The sequence below is a fragment of the Lissotriton helveticus genome, chromosome 1_1 (genome assembly GCF_964261635.1).
Source record: "Lissotriton helveticus chromosome 1_1, aLisHel1.1, whole genome shotgun sequence".
Taxonomy (NCBI): Eukaryota; Metazoa; Chordata; class Amphibia; order Caudata; family Salamandridae; genus Lissotriton; species Lissotriton helveticus.
The window spans coordinates 1,401,028,317-1,401,046,173 of record NC_136057.1 but is presented as its reverse complement, the minus strand read 5'-3'; the positions used below and the strand labels follow the sequence as shown (position 1 = coordinate 1,401,046,173).

The 17,857-nt window shown below is 51.2% G+C and overlaps 1 protein-coding gene across 1 annotated transcript; it reads left to right on the top strand.

Moving 5' to 3' along the window:
• Nucleotides 1-12,745: 12,745 nt before the first annotated feature.
• LOC144764108 (uncharacterized) lies at nt 12,746-13,447 on the top strand. The gene has a single exon (XM_078650279.1). It carries the CDS (start codon nt 12,746-12,748, stop codon nt 13,445-13,447), a length of 702 nt encoding a protein of 233 aa, XP_078506405.1.
• Nucleotides 13,448-17,857: the final 4,410 nt, after the last annotated feature.

Here is a 17,857-nt window from a genome sequence, read left to right as displayed (position 1 = left end):
GGAGGGAGCGAGCCCTTCATGTGGCCTGTCCAACAGATAAGAAGGTCTGTGTGACGGGGCATGCGGACCGAAAATGACTATCCCAACGGACTGGTGGTCCGCCACCCCCCTCTCACCTTGCCCCTTTTCCCCACAGCTACCGCCTTGTCCTTGGAACGAGGAACCCGAGTCAGGCTGGCCGGATGACAACACCACGTTCGGCCCCTTTGAGAACACGGACCAGGAAGAAGAGACCCCGCCCCTCGACAGCGTCACCACGTCAAAAGGAGGAAGTATGAGAGACAGGACGAATGGCGTTTCCCTGGAGGTAGCGGACATCGTGGAAGACAGACGGCGGTATCCGGAATCGAGAGAGACCAAGAGCGACACGCCAGGAGGCCAACGGTTCAACGCTTCGCCCCGCCACGTTCCCACGGGAGGAGCGTGGCTACAAGAGATACAGGGCCGGGTAGCGGGTTGGGTCGGGCAGAGGAGTCAGCCCCGTGTATAAAGTGTATAGCCCTACGTATAGTACCCTGCCTGAGCACGTGCACTCCTACCACACCCCTTTGATTGAGAAGTGTGCACCGTATCACTGTTGTTTTCCCTCACTCCCGGCCCTTACATGTGTTCCCAGTACCACACAAGTATCTGACTCAAGTTTCCTTTCTTTTCGGTACCGGAGCGGAACACGGAGTGGAGAGACGTCCCCTCCCTGAACACGACCGCCCTGACCACATACCGGGAACAGCCAAGCTGGAGAAAGCTACCTTTTCTTTGGACCCTGCAGTGCTTGCTAGAGAACGAGCAACCCCCTTAATGAAAAAGACTTACATACCAATAAAGCCTTCCCTCAAACCTTTACTCAAGGCGCCAGTGTTTCTCTTTACCCCGACACCTCCAGTCAGTCCCAGCTCAGTAGCCGAAACCCCGCACGTCCCGACCCCCTCGGGACAGTCTGCCACCAAGTCTTTGCTCGGCTTACCTAGATGTTTAATTCCTACCAGGAGGTGCACCTTACCACAGAGTGTGTTAGTGGTAGGAATAACATCTCCGTGATGCAAGAAACACGACTGTCCGTCCTGTTTAGTTTTCAATGATAGGACACTAACTTTGTTACCTTGTTCTCTTTTTCTGTGATATGCCGACATATTTTCATTGCATATCACAACCAAGCAACCCTCAGAAGTGTTCTATATTGCTGTGATATGTACACACTTGATTAATTCTCTAAAATTAATTGTACATTTCACAGAAATATTTTAAAAAATGCTCTTATCTGAAATGTACACAGCATACGTAAAAAGCTGTGCTGCGCTCAGAAATAGGATAATTATATCAAGGGCTCATACTAATGATGCTTTTTAGTGATTCCTGACTGGCATGTAAATACTGCGTTCCTAAACAGGGCCAAGAGACTCAATTAAAATTACACATAACAAGAGACATGCAGTACATACATCACTGCAGCTGTGTTTGTGTAGGAAGGGCTTTGCCTGCACTCGATCCTCCTTTTGCTAGGGTCGTCATATTAGCTTTTCTCCCTAAAAGACCACTGTGTGGTGATATACCACTTGTTCTATGCTGCCTCTTGTGGGTCTTGGTATGTTTTAAGGCCTTTACTGGGTAACAGAACATTTCTGTTAATTCTGATGCCTAAGGGAATTAGATGACTCCATGTAAGTAGAGACACAATGCTCTAGTCCTGTTAGTTCAAATGATGCGCGCCAGGACTGCAATTCCCAGAATGTAGTAGATTTGTTGTTGAATGAAAACCTACAACAGGAGCAAGGCATCCTTGGTAACATGGGGTTATCTAGTCACCGTACTAATGTCTGTCATTGGTTTCCCGTTTTCTCTTCTCATCTCTAACTAGATTAGGGATCACTTCTCTATATACATGATGGGGTAGTAGGGCATGGATCTGTCAACCTGCAGTCACAGAAGCAGTGTTTATGGATACATAGAGCTGTCAGAAGCGGCTGGAACCCTCCCCCTCATTTCTCCCTTCAGAAATGTGCCAGTCGGCCCGGGTCCAACAGCAACCACTTTACTTTCAGCACTGATCCGCAGCATCAGTGGCGTAACAAACCTTGATGGCCCCCCCCTGCAGGGTAAGTGAAGGGGCCCCCTCCGGACTCAAGCTAGAGCTCCCCAGCAGAAGTGCGGTGCTGACGGGGCCCCCTGGAGGGTGAGGGCCACCCCGCACCGCGGGGGCTGCAGGGGCCTGTGTTACGCCCCTGAGCAGCATCACTGTCAACAGAGCCTTTAGCTCTGTGACTGGCTGCCTGCGTGTGAGAAGTTGGCCTGATATATGATGTTTCCAATTCTGGAACCACCTTGTATCAGTCCAAGCTATCCCTTATGGTGTCAGGTTGTAAGTCAACCTTGTAGACAAGCTATCTTAATGGTAGCATAGACTAAGCAGCCTTAAAGGCTTAACTCAAGAGGTCGTGTTAAGCAAGCTGTTTTACCAATCACAGTCCTGTAATATCAAATGAAAGGACACCACACAAGTATATATTATAAAAATATATGTATTTATTACTCAAAATAATCCCCAGTATTCTTTATGAACAAAGGAGCACAAGCGTTAAATCAAAAGCACAGTATAACATACAAAGTTGCACAATTATGGATGAGGGCGAGGGGCCACTCAGACCATATATTAAGAAAGTGGTATAAGAGATACCAATCGAACAGTGGTTAGGCCTAGGGCCTAGGGAATCGCTGGGAGCAGTCGGGACAAGCAATGCTGAAGTCGGGAAAAGCCCGCGGGATTCGGGTGCAGTGCTGAAAGCACACGCATGTACCAATGCAAGTCAATGGTGCGTAAAAGTTAAGCAAATAGAGTTTTAGGACACTTCCGCTGAACCTAGAAAGACAAAACTTAAGACACAGACCCTAGAGGTGTGTACCAGTGTGGGAACACCGGCGTTGCAATGTTACCTCACCCACAGGAAGCGGGTGCACAGGGTCGAAGTAGTGTCGGGTTTCGTCACGCTGGTTCTTGGTGCTTGGAGCTGAAGAGGCTGCAGGCGCTGTGAAGGAGAAGTGTCCGGTGGGATCCAAGGGTGGATCTAAGTCGAAAAGTACCTGAAAGCAGAGGGGACAGAGTCTGGGTCACTCAGCAGTGACCAGGGTGGAACCAGGATGGAACCAGGCAATGTCGGGCGCAATCAGGTGGTTGTCGAGGAGCTTCTCTCCACTGTCACGTGGGCTCTGGGGCATCTACGAAGTCCAGGAGCAGGTCACGATCTGTCCCACAAAGGCTCTCGCCGTCGGCGCTGTCGGCTTCAAGATTGGAGCAAACAACACTTGGCAAAAGCAATCCACGCGGAACTGGGAGATTGCTTCTCACTCGGACCAGGAAGGTCAGAGTGGGGGCTCCTTTTCAGGGGAGCTGGTGCAAATCTGGAGCAACCAGAATCACAAGTTGTATTTCGTTTTTCGTCGGCACAGGGGCCACAAGCCAGCTGGCAAGGGACTGGCCAACGCGTTGAGCCAAAAGAAGCAGAAGGGCCCCACGCAGCACTCGTCGAGTGTGGAGGGCTGAACTTCGGTGCAAGAGTGGCTCAGGGTTGGGGCTTCTCAAACCCCGGTGTACAGCTTCGAGGGTCACTCGTGGGCTGCACGGTCAGCGTCTCGTGGTCTTTCCAAGATGGCGTGCCCCCCGCTTCCGGTCGCCTCCACGGGTCTCAGCTCTGCAGGGACTGTGGATCGGGCTGTTAGAAGGCAGGCAAGCTTGATCTTGTCGATCTCTGTCGCTCGAGTTCCGGCGGGAACTGCAACAAAGCAGATGTCGAGGTGCTGGATGGTGCCTGTTTGCACAGGGTGGTCACTCCTTGACCACAAGGGAGATTCTTCAGTCTTCTACGTTGAGTAGGATGTCGAAGGGTCCAGAGTTTCGTTTCTTATGTTTCATCAGGATAATCTGAAGTGCATTGGCACTGCTCCCACTCTTATTCGAATCTGGGGGGCTGGATTACCTGCTAGGCCCCCTCCTATGGGTGGGACCCAGGAAGGGGGTGGATACACCCCTTTCCTTTGATCCAGGCCGCGCTGGGACTGGGGCTGGTGTGCCCCAGAACCGGTTTGACCGGATTATGCAAGGGGCAGCCTTGTGCTCCCCATGCAGTGTCTGGTTTCTTTCAAACCTCCCTTCTACAATCCACTATCTCCTGTCTGGGGGGGTGTGACACCTCCCTGCGAAAGGAAACCCTTTGTCCAGGCCCCCTTGGCTGAGTTTCGGTCAGCTTCAGGGGGTCAGACTTGTGTCTGTGGCAGAAGCATCCATTTTGTGGATCTGAGGCTCTTTTAGAAATTAACCGCATTTCAGTAAAGTAACATGTCTTACCCCTCTAGAGGGGTGGAATGCTATCCCCGTCGCCAGAACTTGCGAGGGGATAGTATTCCAAATCGTATGACACCTTACACGACATGTTTTGATAAAGCCAAACCAAAGTTGCTATATAACCACGAGGATTATAATGCACTTAATAGTATATGGTATGGCATTATCCTGAAACAGCTTAGGGATTTGTTCCCGACAGCTGCAGACAGGCTCAGCTCATGCTAGAGCTCCATCTCACATTAAACCACGCACTCTACCTCCAGAATTGAAAAGGCCTTCCATAGGAGTGGCTCACAGGTTTATATGTGTCCAGATATAGGTTTAGATATAGGTATACTGTATCTAAGCAAGAGGTGATTACACCATCTTGCCCCAGCTGAGTGATCAGTCAGTTGTGTCAATTTAAGAACCAGCCAGGGGTGGCAAAATATATGCTGCAGCCCCTGGTAGGCCTTGGTGGCACCTATGCCCTGAGCACCTATAGTGTATGGTACAGGGGCTGACAAGGAGTCCATTTCCAATTGTGGTATGTACCTAGGGTACATGGAATCCATTTTACAGAGAGAGCAGATAGCCTGGGGCCCTGATTAGCAGGGAACCAGGCCAACTAAGTAAAAAACCAGCTAAACACAAGGCAAAAAATCTGGGGTAACCATAGTCAGGTAGCCACCTTCCTACATAACCCCCCCCCCCCCCAAACGAAAGGAGATAAGGCTATCCTTGGCCAGGTAAGCCTATATTGCCTGAGTGGCCATATAAGGAAGTACCTGCACTAGCATGGGTACCCCCTGTCTCATGGTCCACTAAGCAGTCCCTCACCCTTGGGGTATTAGAGGGTCTCCGCCATAGGGAATCACTACCTTGGGTGTGTTTAAGCAAAGTTAAAGGCTGGTTTGGATATGGAGTATTGAAGTGAGGCTCCACTAATTTAGGGCTCAGCTTCCTCCAATTATCTTCCACCATGTGTTCCTTTCTTTCTTCAACTGAGTTGCACTGTGCTCTCATGGTCAACCTCTGGCTACCTAAAGCTGGAGGCTGGGTCCCTCTGTTTGGCTTGCTGGAGGGACAGTTCAGGTTTGGGCCCTTTGGGTCCCAGGTTTGGCTGTGCCCAACAGAATCCATCTGTGGGAGGTCCCTAACTATTTTTAAGGGGGCTCCCTCAGGAATTTTTAAAGTTTTCACCTTACTAGGGCTACTAGTTTTGGTGCCCCTAATCTGTTGATGGGGGTGCTTTATTTGACAGGGGGCCCTCTGGGTCTCACTGTTCTTCTTGTCATCTGCAGCCCTGGGCTGACTAAGGCAAGGTAGAGAGGGGCAGGTTACCTGCTCCAGACTGGGTCCCACCTGGGAAGGGTCCACTGACATCAGAGGCTCTGTCAGGCTAGGCCCAACCACCTCTGGGGCAGTTCCTTCATCAGGGGTAAGATCAGTTCCCTGGGAGGCTGATCCATTCCTAAAGTCTGGTGAGGGGGAGATTTCTCGTCCTCCTCTGTGCTCTAAGTTTGTGTGGAGTCATCCATCATTTCAGGCTTCACAACACACACATCTGTTTGAGTTTGGGCTGTGGCCATCACAGCCCCACCAACCTTTTCAGGAGGAGACTCAGTTTGGGTTTCTGCTGTTATCATAACAGCTTTGCTATTCTGTTCAGGAAGAGCTTCTGCTAAAGATGGGGCTGAGTCTTGCACAGCCCTACCAACCTTTTCAGGAAGGACATCTTGAAATGGGGTTGTAGCCATTACAGCCCCACTAACCTTTCCATTGGAATTTACCATTCTAGAATGGGTTTCTTGTTCAACCTCAGCCCAGGCTGAGATTTCTAAATCATTACCAAGTAGGCAGTCTACAGGCAAGTTTGGTGACACTGCCACTCTCTTTGGGCCAGTGACACCTCCCCAGCTGAGACTTACTACTGCCATGGGATGATTTGTTTGGATGCCATCAATGTTTGTTACCTGGTATGTGGCACCAGGTAAAAGTTGCTTAGAGGGGACTATACAATCAGCCACCATGGTGATGCTAGCCCCTGTGTCTCTAAAAGCTTCAACTTTCAAACCATTGATGATGGGTTCTTGTCTATATTTGCTCAAGGTATTTGGGCAATCAGAGAAGTTGGCAAACCCCATGCCAGTCTCATAAACAAGATTATTTGGTGATGGGGACCTGGATAGGCCAGGATCCACCTGTGCTCCAAAAGTAAACCCACCCAGATTCCTGGGTGTGCTCCCACTTCCTGGGGGATTACTGCTGACAGAAACAGGAGGTGTTGGAACTGGCTTTGGAGGTATATTCTCTTTATTGCCATTATTGGGACAACAGTTGTCTGGTTTGTAATGCCCAACCTGTTTACAGACATGACAATAAGTCTTTCTCTGAGTTGAAGAAGTGTCTTGGGACCCACCCCCATTCTTGGAGTTTTGGGGCCCTGGGGAAGTCTTTTCCTTACTTTTATCCTCACCCTTTTCTTGAGGCTTGGTAGACTCCTTCTTCTGGTTACTGTCCTGATTCTTAGGCCTAATCCTGGTTCTGACCCATTTATCTGCCCTCTTTCCCAATTCTTGGGGAGAGGTCAAATCTGAGTCCACCAGGTGCTGGTGTAAGAGCTGGTTCTGACAATTACTTAGGATCTGCTCCCTCATAATCAAATTATACAATCCTGTGAAGTCATGTACTTTGCTGCCATGTAGCCAACCCTCCAGAGCCTTAGTAGCACAATCTACAAAATCAGTCCAGTCCTGAGTCTGTGTCTTCTGGGTGACTCTGAACCTTAACCTGTATTGTACAGTGGTTAAGCCAAACCCATCTATCAGAACACTCTTCAGGACTTTGTAATTGTTTGCATCCTCATGTCTAACAGTGAGGAGCTTATCTCTCCCTTTCTCTGAAAAGGAGTACCATAAGATTGCAGCCCACTGTTCTTCAGGAACCTGCTGTACCATGCAGGCTCTTTCTAGAGCAGTCATCCATTTGTGGATGTCATCCCCTTCCTTGTAGGGGGGGCACAATCTTTGTCAGGTTTCTACTATCATAGGACCTGGGTTTCTCTCTAGGAATATTGCTGCCACCAGTGGCATCTAAGCCACACATTTTCTGTTCCCTTGCCAAAGCAAGTCTAGCTTGAGCCAGGGCTACCTCCTCCCTCTCTATCTGGAGTTTGACAGCCCTCATCCTGGCCCTATGCTCTATCTTCTGAGAGGAAGTCATCCCTCTCTGAGATTCTCTTGAGGCACTAGAAATATGAGAGTCCCCTGATGGAGATCTCACTCTACTGTTGCTTGGGAGAATGATATTTTGGGATCTGGGGAGGTGCTGGCCCTCTCCATTCCCCAGTAGGTTTAAGTTGGCCTGGTTAAGCCTGGCAACTACAACCTGGTTACCCCTCTGATCCTGATTTTAATCTACAACTACTAAGTTCAGTAGAACTTAATATGCTAAGCTTTTGATTTATATGTACCTAAGGTACTTGATGTGATCTTTCAATTTGATAAAAAGATTGCAATGGTAAAACAACAGCAAGCTCAAATCCGCACCGCTGCTCACCAATGTGAGAAGTTGGCCTGATATATGATGTTTCCAATTCTGGAACCACCTTGTATCAGTCCAAGCTATCCCTTATGGTGTCAGGTTGTAAGTCAACCTTGTAGACAAGCTATCTTAATGGTAGCATAGACTAAGCAGCCTTAAAGGCTTAACTCAAGAGGTCGTGTTAAGCAAGCTGTTTTACCAATCACAGTCCTGTAATATCAAATGAAAGGACACCACACAAGTATATATTATAAAAATATATGTATTTATTACTCAAAATAATCCCCAGTATTCTTTATGAACAAAGGAGCACAAGCGTTAAATCAGAAGCACAGTATAACATACAAAGTTGCACAATTATGGATGAGGGCGAGGGGCCACTCAGACCATATATTAAGAAAGTGGTATAAGAGATACCAATCGAACAGTGGTTAGGCCTAGGGCCTAGGGAATCGCTTGGAGCAGTCGGGACAAGCAATGCTGAAGTCGGGAAAAGCCCGCGGGATTCGGGTGCAGTGCTGAAAGCACACGCATGCACCAATGCAAGTCAATGGTGCGCAAAAGTTAAGCAAATAGAGTTTTAGGACACTTCCGCTGAACCTAGAAAGACAAAACTTAAGACACAGACCCTAGAGGTGTGTACCAGTGTGGGAACACCGGCGTTGCAATGTTACCTCACCCACAGGAAGCGGGTGCACAGGGTCGAAGTAGTGTCGGGTTTCGTCACGCTGGTTCTTGGTGCTTGGAGCTGAAGAGGCTGCAGGCGCTGTGAAGGAGAAGTGTCCTGTGTGATCCAAGGGTGGATCGTAGTCGAAAAGTACCTGAAAGCAGAGGGGACAGAGTCTGGGTCACTCAGCAGTGACCAGGGTGGAACCAGGATGGAACCAGGCAATGTCTGGCGCAATCAGGTGGTTGTCGAGGAGTTTCTCTCCGCTGTCACGTGGGCTCTGGGGCATCTACGAAGTCCAGGAGCAGGTCATGATCTGTCCCACGAAGGCTCTCGCCGTCGGCTTCAAGATTGGAGCAAACAACACTTGGCAAAAGCAATCCACGCGGAAATGGGAGATTGCTTCTCACTCGGACCAGGAAGGTCAGAGTGGGGGCTCCTTTTCAGGGGAGCTGGTGCAAATCTGGAGCAACCAGAATCACAAGTTGTATTTCGTTTTTCGTCGGCACAGGGGCCACAAGCCAGCTAGCAAGGGACTGGCCAACACGTTGAGCCAAAAGAAGCAGAAGGGCCCCACGCAGCATTCGTCGAGTGTGGAGGGCTGAACTTCGGTGCAAGAGTGGCGCAGGGTTGGGGCTTCTCAAACCCCGGTGTACAGCTTCGAGGGTCACTCGTGGGCTGCACGGTCAGCGTCTCGTGGTCTTTCCAAGATGGCGTGCCCCACGCTTCCGGTCGCCTCCACGGGTCTCAGCTCTGCAGGGACTGTGGATCGGGCTGTTAGAAGGCAGGCAAGCTTGATCTCGTCGATCTCTGTCCCTCGAGTTCCGGCGGGAACTGCAACAAAGCAGACGTTGAGGTGCTGGATGGTGCCTGTTTGCACAGGGTGGTCACTCCTTGACCACAAGGGAGATTCTTCAGTCTTCTACGTTGAGTAGGATGTCGAAGGGTCCAGAGTTTTGTTTCTTATGTTTTATCAGGATAATCTGAAGTGCATTGGCACTGCTCCCACTCTTATTCGAATCTGGGGGGCTGGATTACCTGCTAGGTCCCCTCCTATGGGTGGGACCCAGGAAGGGGGTGGATACACCCCTTTCCTTTGATCCAGGCCGTGCTGGGACTGGGGCTGGTGTGCCCCAGAACCGGTTTGACCGGATTATGCAAGGGGCAGCCTTGTGCTCCCCATGCAGTGTCTGGTTTCTTTCAAACCTCCCTGCTACAATCCATTATCTCCTGTCTGGGGGGGTGTGACACCTCCCTGCGACAGGAAACCCTTTGTCCAGGCCCCCTTGGCTGAGTTTCGGTCAGCTTCAGGGGGTCAGACTTGTGTCTGTGGCAGAAGCATCCATTTTGTGGATCTGAGGCTCTTTTAGAAATTAACCGCATTTCAGTAAAGTAACATGTCTTACCCCTCTAGAGGGGTGGAATGCTATCCCCGTCGCCAGAACTGGCGAGGGGATAATATTCCAAATCGTATGACACCTTACACGACATGTTTTGATAAAGCCAAACCAAAGTTGCCTTATAACCGCGAGGATTATAATGCACTTAATAGTATATGGTATGGCATTATCCTGAAACAGCTTAGGGATTTGTTCCCGACAGCTGCAGACAGGCTCAGCTCATGCTAGAGCTCCATCTCACATTAAACCACGCACTCTGCCTCCAGAATTGATAAGGCCTTCCATAGGAGTGGCTCACAGGTTTATATGTGTCCAGATATAGGTTTAGATATAGGTATACTATATCTAAGCAAGAGGTGATTACACCATCTTGCCCCAGCTGAGTGATCAGCCAGTTGTGTCAATTCAAGAACCAGCCAGGGGTGGCAAAAGATATGCTGCAGCCCCTGGTAGGCCTTGGTGGCACCTATGCCCTGAGCACCTATAGTGCATGGTTCAGGGGCTGACAAGGAGTCCATTTCCAATTGTGGTATGTACCTAGGGTACATGGAATCCATTTTACAGAGAGAGCAGATAGCCTGGGGCCCTGATTAGCAGGGAACCAGGCCAACTAAGTAAAAAACCAGCTAAACACAAGGCAAAGAATCTGGGGTAACCATAGTCAGGTAGCCACCTTCCTACACTGCGACTGGTGTAATCTGGTGCCTGCTGCAGGGCTGGGCACGTAGGCACCTTTCGCCAAATGGGGAGGACTGCTCAGCTAGGGTTAATGGTTTTATTTAGGGTTGAGGCTGCTATACTAGTCTTGAAATAATAACATACAGCCTGGCTGTGACCTATGTGTGCCTCAACCTCACTCTCCGGTGTAATTTCTTATATTTATACTGCTCGTGAGAAAGTATCACTCATAATCGTTGAATTGTAACTCATATTTACATTGAAATTATGAAAATGTCACACCTGGCTATCTGAAACCTTGGCAGCTATGCACCCTGTAGAAAATTCTATTACAGGACCGGAGGCTTCAGATTATGCTTCTCTTTCATTTACTGTAAACTCACAGCAGCCAATAAACATACAGTTTATCAAAGTTAAACTACATTAACCATCATGCTTGGCCCAAGCCACACCTCCTTAGCCCTACAAGAGCCCTGGTAACAGTCCCAGCTTCCTCTTTCTTTGCTGCTCACAGCAAGAGATAAGTGCTATGCTCCCATTACTCTTACTCTTACATTGCTATTAGTGCTTGACAAGAGTTTCTGTTTACATTTGTATTTGATTGCTTTGCTTTACCTTAAATCTGGTGCTTGTATGCGGCTTGGCCGTTTAGTTGACGATTTTGCTGGGCAGATTGCATTTTAGTGGAGCGACGCGCTTTCGCGCTCTGGGACCCGCTTCTGGGTCGGCGGTGACAGCCGCGTTAGGGGCGCTGCTGCGCTCGTGTTTGGAGCCTCGCTCCGTGTCTCACGCGCTTTGCGCGCCTGTACCGGCCTGCCCGGCGGGTTACTCGTTCCTTGGCCGGGCCCCTCCGGTGCCTGAGGGTAGGCGCAGGGCTCTCCCTAATCGCCCGAACGCCCAAACGGAGCCGCGAACCACACGGCAAGCGCGTGCAGCCCAAGCCACGTCCATTGGGCTATTCCTAGTAGGATTTGGACTCGGTTGGGCTGCACACGCTTTTGAGCTCGTTCCCACTGATTTACACCGCGTTTTTTGGTTAGAGCTGGTGGAGGAGACGCCTAACTGGCTGTAATCAACAGTTGCCTTATTTAAGAGTGTGCACACGCTCTATATATAGAATTTACTCGGCTCTGACGCCCTCTGGGCTGCAATAATATTTATACAGCTTTTGCTGAGGGGGTCTGGTACAGGACATTAGTGTGTATTTAGTGTGCAGTGGGGCTGACCCCCCCCCCTCTTACTCCCCTAGTGTCTACCTCGCTTCTGTGGTGTATCTACCCACTGTGTACTACGATGAAAGACTGGGTGTATTTTGATGAGGAGGCAGGGGAAGAAATCTATGAAGAGCAGCCAGCTGCTGCAGTGGAGGATAAAATTGTGGAGGCCTTGGACGCTTCGGTGCAGGCCTCAGTCAACAAGGCTGTCGAGAGCACAGTGCCTTCTTCTGTGCATCAAGCATTGGCGAAGGCTCTTAAGCCTATTACAAAACAGTTAGAGAATTTTGCAAAACGGCATGACTTCACTAAGGACAAGTCCACTAAGAAAACTCCACCAGCTACGCAGGCAGGCAGCAGTGACCAATGGCCACATTCAAGTGCTTTACAATCCCTACCAGCATCAGGGCAGGAACAGGCTTTGCAATCCCTACCAACATCGGGGCAGGAACATGGCTACTCTACAGGAGCCAAGGCCAAGAGCAAACAAAATTATACAGAGACTGACACTACCACCACGACTGGTACAGATACCACTGATACGGACGAAGAGGCTCCACCGAAGAAGAAGGCAAAGAAGGCCACACCTTCGGCGTCCGCCCCGGTTGTTAATACCCCTTTTACGTTCAATCCTACGGAAATAGTCCATCCCAGATCATCTGACTGGGTCCCGGCCACAGCCGTGGCAGATTACCTGCAGGAAAACCTCAGAAAAGGTTTTGACAAAGAGGTGCGTAATCGTCTACGCTCGGAGTGCCCTCGACCTGACCTTGCCCACAAAGTGGCAGAGACTCCGGAGATCGACGTTAGCCTTTTAACCTTTTTGAAAAAGTTCGCCAAGGACCCTAAGAAGGGCATCGACCGCGCCTGGCGCGGCTGCCAGGATAAAATGCTGGACGTGGTAGGCCCTTTGGCAAAGATCCTTGAAATGGCCCTTCAAGCCAAGGAATCCAACGTTCCCGTGGACCCGGATATCCTGGCTGGATGGACCCAGCGGGCCATCTGTTTATTAGGAAACGCTAATTGCGCGCTATCCACAGAACGGCGCAAGTCGTTACTTATGCGAATGGACTCAAACCAGACTGAATTGGCATCGGCGGAACCAGGTCCCTTAGCCGAGGGTAACTTGTTTGGAGATCGCTTTGTGAAGGACGTCTCCAAATATGTGGGGACCTTCACATCGCTAGACAAGGCTCAATCTGGAATCAAACGAGTGTTCCACCAACAGGTTTTCAACAGGGCCGGACGAGGTCGGGGACGCTCGCCAGGCCGCTTCGCCAACCAAGGTCCCCCCAGAGGCGATTTCGGTAGAGGTCGAGGAGACTGGGACTCTACCAGAGGTGGTACTTTCTACCCCACAAGAGGCAGATTCCACAGAGGCAGATTCCAAGGAGGTGGCAACAGAGCAGGCTTCCACAACCAGAACTCTTCAGGGGAGCACAGTCGATTGTTTTCCCTTTCCACTGGGGGGTCGCACAAGACACTTCTTTCACAATTGGGCTCTTCTGACCCAGGATGCGTGGGTCTTACAAACTGTACGGGGTTTTCAGCTAGAATTCTACCATACTCCTACACAGACGACGGGTCCGAGAACTCTCCTTTTTTTCCCAACAAGAGAGAGCCTTTATAGACAACGAGATAGAAGAATTGCTTCACAAACAGGCTATAGCGGTGTGCGATCACGATCCGCACAGGTTTTGCAGCAATATCTTCCTGGTTCAGAAGAAGGAAGGAGGTCACAGACTTGTGTTGAATTTAAGGGAATTCAATTACTTCCTAGTATACAATCATTTCAAGATGGAGGGCATCCATCTGTTGGCAGATCTGCTCTGGCAGGGCAACTGGCTGGTCCGTTTGGATCTCAAGGACGCCTACCTATCTATTCCCATCTACCCACCCCATCGCCGATTCCTGCAGTTTCAGTGGAACGGACGATGGTTCGAATACTCGGCCCTTCCTTTCGGGCTTTCCTCGGCTCCTTGGTGTTTCACCAAGGTGATGAAGCCGGTAGTCTCCCACCTTCGGGAACAAGGCATACGGTTGATAATCTACCTGGACGACATCCTAATCATGGCTCAAAGCCCGGATCTAGTGTCGCAACATCTGCAGACAACGATTTCGTTGCTCCAGAATCTGGGATTTGTTATAAATCAGACAAAATCTGTTCTGATTCCGTCACAAACGACAGACTTTCTAGGGTTTGTGATCAGCTCACAGACAGCTCAGTTGAGCCTTCCGAAGTCGAAACTGAAAGATATAAAGAAGGAAATCAGTTCTCTTCTCAACAATCAGATGGTATCTCTCAGGACGGTCGCCAGGATAGTAGGTCTATTGGCGTCGTCAGTACAGGCGATATTTCCAGGGCCTCTTCACTACAGGGCCCTGCAGAGACTGAAGATACAGCACCTCCAGAGAGGGCTGGCATACTCGGATCTAGTGCCGTTGTCACAAAAGGTAAGGGACGAAATGCAATGGTGGTTGCACCAGGTGGAGGCTTGGAACGGCAGAGCCATTTTTGGTTCTCTTCCTGAAGTGGTCATAGAATCCGACGCCAGCCGTTGGGGCTGGGGAGCGCGCTGTGGCGCGGTTTCCACAGGAGGACGATGGTCCCCTCAGGAGCTAGAATTACACATAAATTGCTTGGAACTTCTAGCAGGATCCTTCGCTATCAGAACTCTCTCACCGCATCGGACGTCGTGTTGCATTCTTCTCAGAATGGACAACGTCTCGGCGGTTCGCTATATAAACAAGTTGGGAGGGACGAGATCGTCCATGCTAGTACAGGTAGCCAAGGAATTTTGGCAATACTGCCTCAACCGTCAGATCACGGTTATTGCAGAATACATACCGGGACAGTCCAATGTGGTAGCGGACTGGAACTCAAGACACCTGAGGGATTACAGCGATTGGCAGCTGCTTCCCCGGATGTTTCACTGGCTAGAGGACCTCTGGGGTCCTTGCCAAATCGACTTGTTTGCATCCAGGCTCAACAGCCAGCTGCCCAGGTTCTTCAGCTGGAGGCCGGACCCAGCAGCGGCAGCAACGGATGCGTTTCTACAGGACTGGACGGGGGCGTTGAACTATGCGTTTCCCCCCTTTCTTCTCATCCCACGAGTGGCGTCATACATTCTCAAGCAGAAAGCGGAGGTGATCTTGGTGACACTTCTGTGGAAATCGCAACCGTGGTTCCCGACCTTGTTGGGGATGTGCAGCGACCTTCCCAGGATTTTGCCCTGGTCAGAGTCCCTTCTCCTGGGACCTCTACAGGAACAACATCCGTTGATCCTGTCACAGCGTCTAATGTTGATGGCATGGAGGCTTTCAGGCAACAGTGGAGCTTGCCTGGAGTTTCAGGAACTGCTAATGAGTTCATCAAGCAGGCTTGGGCCCCTTCCACGAGAAAAAGGTATTCTTCAGCCTGGAAGGGATGGTTATGTTGGTGCGTGGAACGGGACCTGGATCCCGTGGGGGCAGGCCTTTCACACATCATGAATTTTCTGTCGGAAAAGGCGACCAGCGGTTTAGCCTATAGATCGGTAAACAACTTCCGATCTGCTATTTCTGCGGGTCATTCCCACATTGATGGGAAACCTGTGGGAGTTCACCCCTTTGTGTGCAAACTCCTCAAAGGGATTCGTGTTGCGAATCCTCCCAAACCCAAGTATTCGGGGCTATGGGATGTTTCTTTGGTCATCAAACTACTTGATAGCTGGCCTTCTAATGACTCGCTTTCTAGGAAGCAGTTATCGGCCAAACTCGCTATGCTTTTATGTTTGTCATCATGCAGGAGATCTTCGGATGTGCGGGCACTGGACCTTGCAGGTAGAGTATTCACTCCAGAGGGAGTTTCCTTTACTATTACAGGCCGCACAAAAATTATGTCTCAATCAATCAATCAATCAATCAATCAATCAATCAATCATAGGCATTTATAGAGCGCTCTACTTACCCGGAGGGTCTCAAGGCGCTAGGGGGGGGGGGGGTGCTGCTACTGCCCGAACAGCCAGGTCTTGAGCTTCTTCCTGAAGGCGAGGTGGTCTTGGGTCAGGCGCAGGTGGGTCGGGAGGGAGTTCCAGGTCTTGGCGGCCAGGTAGGAGAAGGACCTTCCTCCTGTTGTCGTTCTTCGGATGCGGGGGACGGCGGCGAGGGCGTGACTGGCTGATCGGAGGTGTCGTTTGGGAGCGTAGAAGTTGATGCGGTTGTTGAGGTAGCTCGGGCCTTGATCGTGAAGAGCTTTGTGTGCGTGGGTAAGGAGACGGAAGGTGATTCTTTTGTTGACCGGGAGCCAGTGCAGGTCTCTTAGGTGTCCGGAGATGTGGCTGTGTCGTGGGATGTCGAGGATGAGTCTGGCTGAGGCGTTCTGGATCCGTTGGAGTCTCTTCTGGAGCTTGGCGGTGGTTCCGGCGTAGAGGGCGTTGCCGTAGTCCAGTCAGCTGGTGACGAGTGCCTGGGTGACAGTCTTCCTGGTCTCGGTGGGGATCCACCGGAAGATCTTCCGTAGCATGCGCAGGGTGTTGAAGCATGACGAGGAGACGGCGTTGACTTGCTTGGTCATGGAGAGGGAGGAGTCCAGGATGAAGCCCAGGTTGCGTGCGTGGTCTGTCGGTTTGGGTGCGGTGCCCAGGGCGGGGGGCCACCAGGAGTCGTCCCAGGCGGAGGGCGAGGATCCCAGGATGAGGACTTTCGTCTTGTCCGAGTTCAGCTACAGGCGGCTGGTCGACATCCACTCGGCTACCTCTTTCATTCCTTCGTGAAGGTTGGCTCTGGCGGCGGCGGGGTTGTTGGTCAGGGAGAGGATCAGCTGGGTATCGTCGGCGTAGGAGATGATGTTGAGGTTGTGTTGGCGTGCGATGGCCGCGAGGGGGCTCATGTAGACGTTGAAGAGGGTTGGGCTCAGCGAGGATCCTTGAGGGACGCCGCAGATGACTTCGGTGGCCTCTGACTTGTACGGTGGTAGACGGACTCTCTGTGTTCTTCCGTCGAGGAAGGAGATGATCCATTCCAGCGCCTTCTCCTGGATTCCAACGTTGCTGAGGCGATGCACTAGGGTGCGGTGGCAGACGGTGTCGAAGGCCGCGGAGAGGTCTAGTAGGATGAGGGCCGCTGTTTCTCCGTTGTCCATCAGGGTTCGGATGTCATCGGTGGCAGCGATGAGGGCGGTCTCGGTGCTGTGGTTGGCTCGGAAGCCAGACTGTGAGGGGTCGAGGGATCCGTTTGTCTCGAGGAAGGCGGCCAGCTGCTTGTTGACGGTCTTCTCGATGACTTTGGCTGGGAACTGGAGCAGCGAGATGGGGCGGTAATTCTTGAGCTCGGTGGGGTCCGCTGTTGGTTTCTTGAGTAGAGCGCTGAGTTCGGCATGCTTCCAGCTCTCAGGGAAGGTGGCGGTGGTGAAGGAGGTGTTGATGATGTCACGCAGGTGGGGTGCGATGACGGCGTCGGCCTTGTTGAAGACGTGGTGAGGGCAGGGGTCGGTCGGAGATCCGGAGTGGATGGAGTTCATCATGCGGACGGTTTCTTCGGTGCAGATCGAAGTCCAGGTGCGGAGGGTGGTGGTGGGGGGCGGTGGTTCGGTCGAGTTGGACGTGGCGTTCGTCGGTTGGGTGTTGAAGCTGTTGTGTATGTCCACGATCTTGTTGTGGAAGTAGGAGGCGAGGGAGTTGCAGAGTTCTTGCGATGGGGTGATGTCGTTGTTTCCGGCGTTGGGGTTGGAGAGCTCTTTCACGATGTTGAAGAGTTCCTTGCTGTTGTGTGCGTTGTTATCCAGCCGGTCCTTGAATGCGGTTTTCTTGGTGTCGCGGATCAGTTGGTGGTGCTTCCGGGTGGCAAGCTTGAGGGTGGTCATGTTGTCCGGTGTTGGCTCCCTTCTCCAGGCTTTCTCGAGGGCTCGGCAGTTCTTCTTGGAGCTCTTGAGTTCGTCGGTGAACCACGGGGCCTTCTTGCTGCCGGGTCTGCTGGGCGGGGTCCTCAGTGGGGCGAGTTCGTCCGCGCAGTTGCTGATCCACTTCGTAAGGTTGTTGGCGGCCTGGCTGGGGTTCGCTGA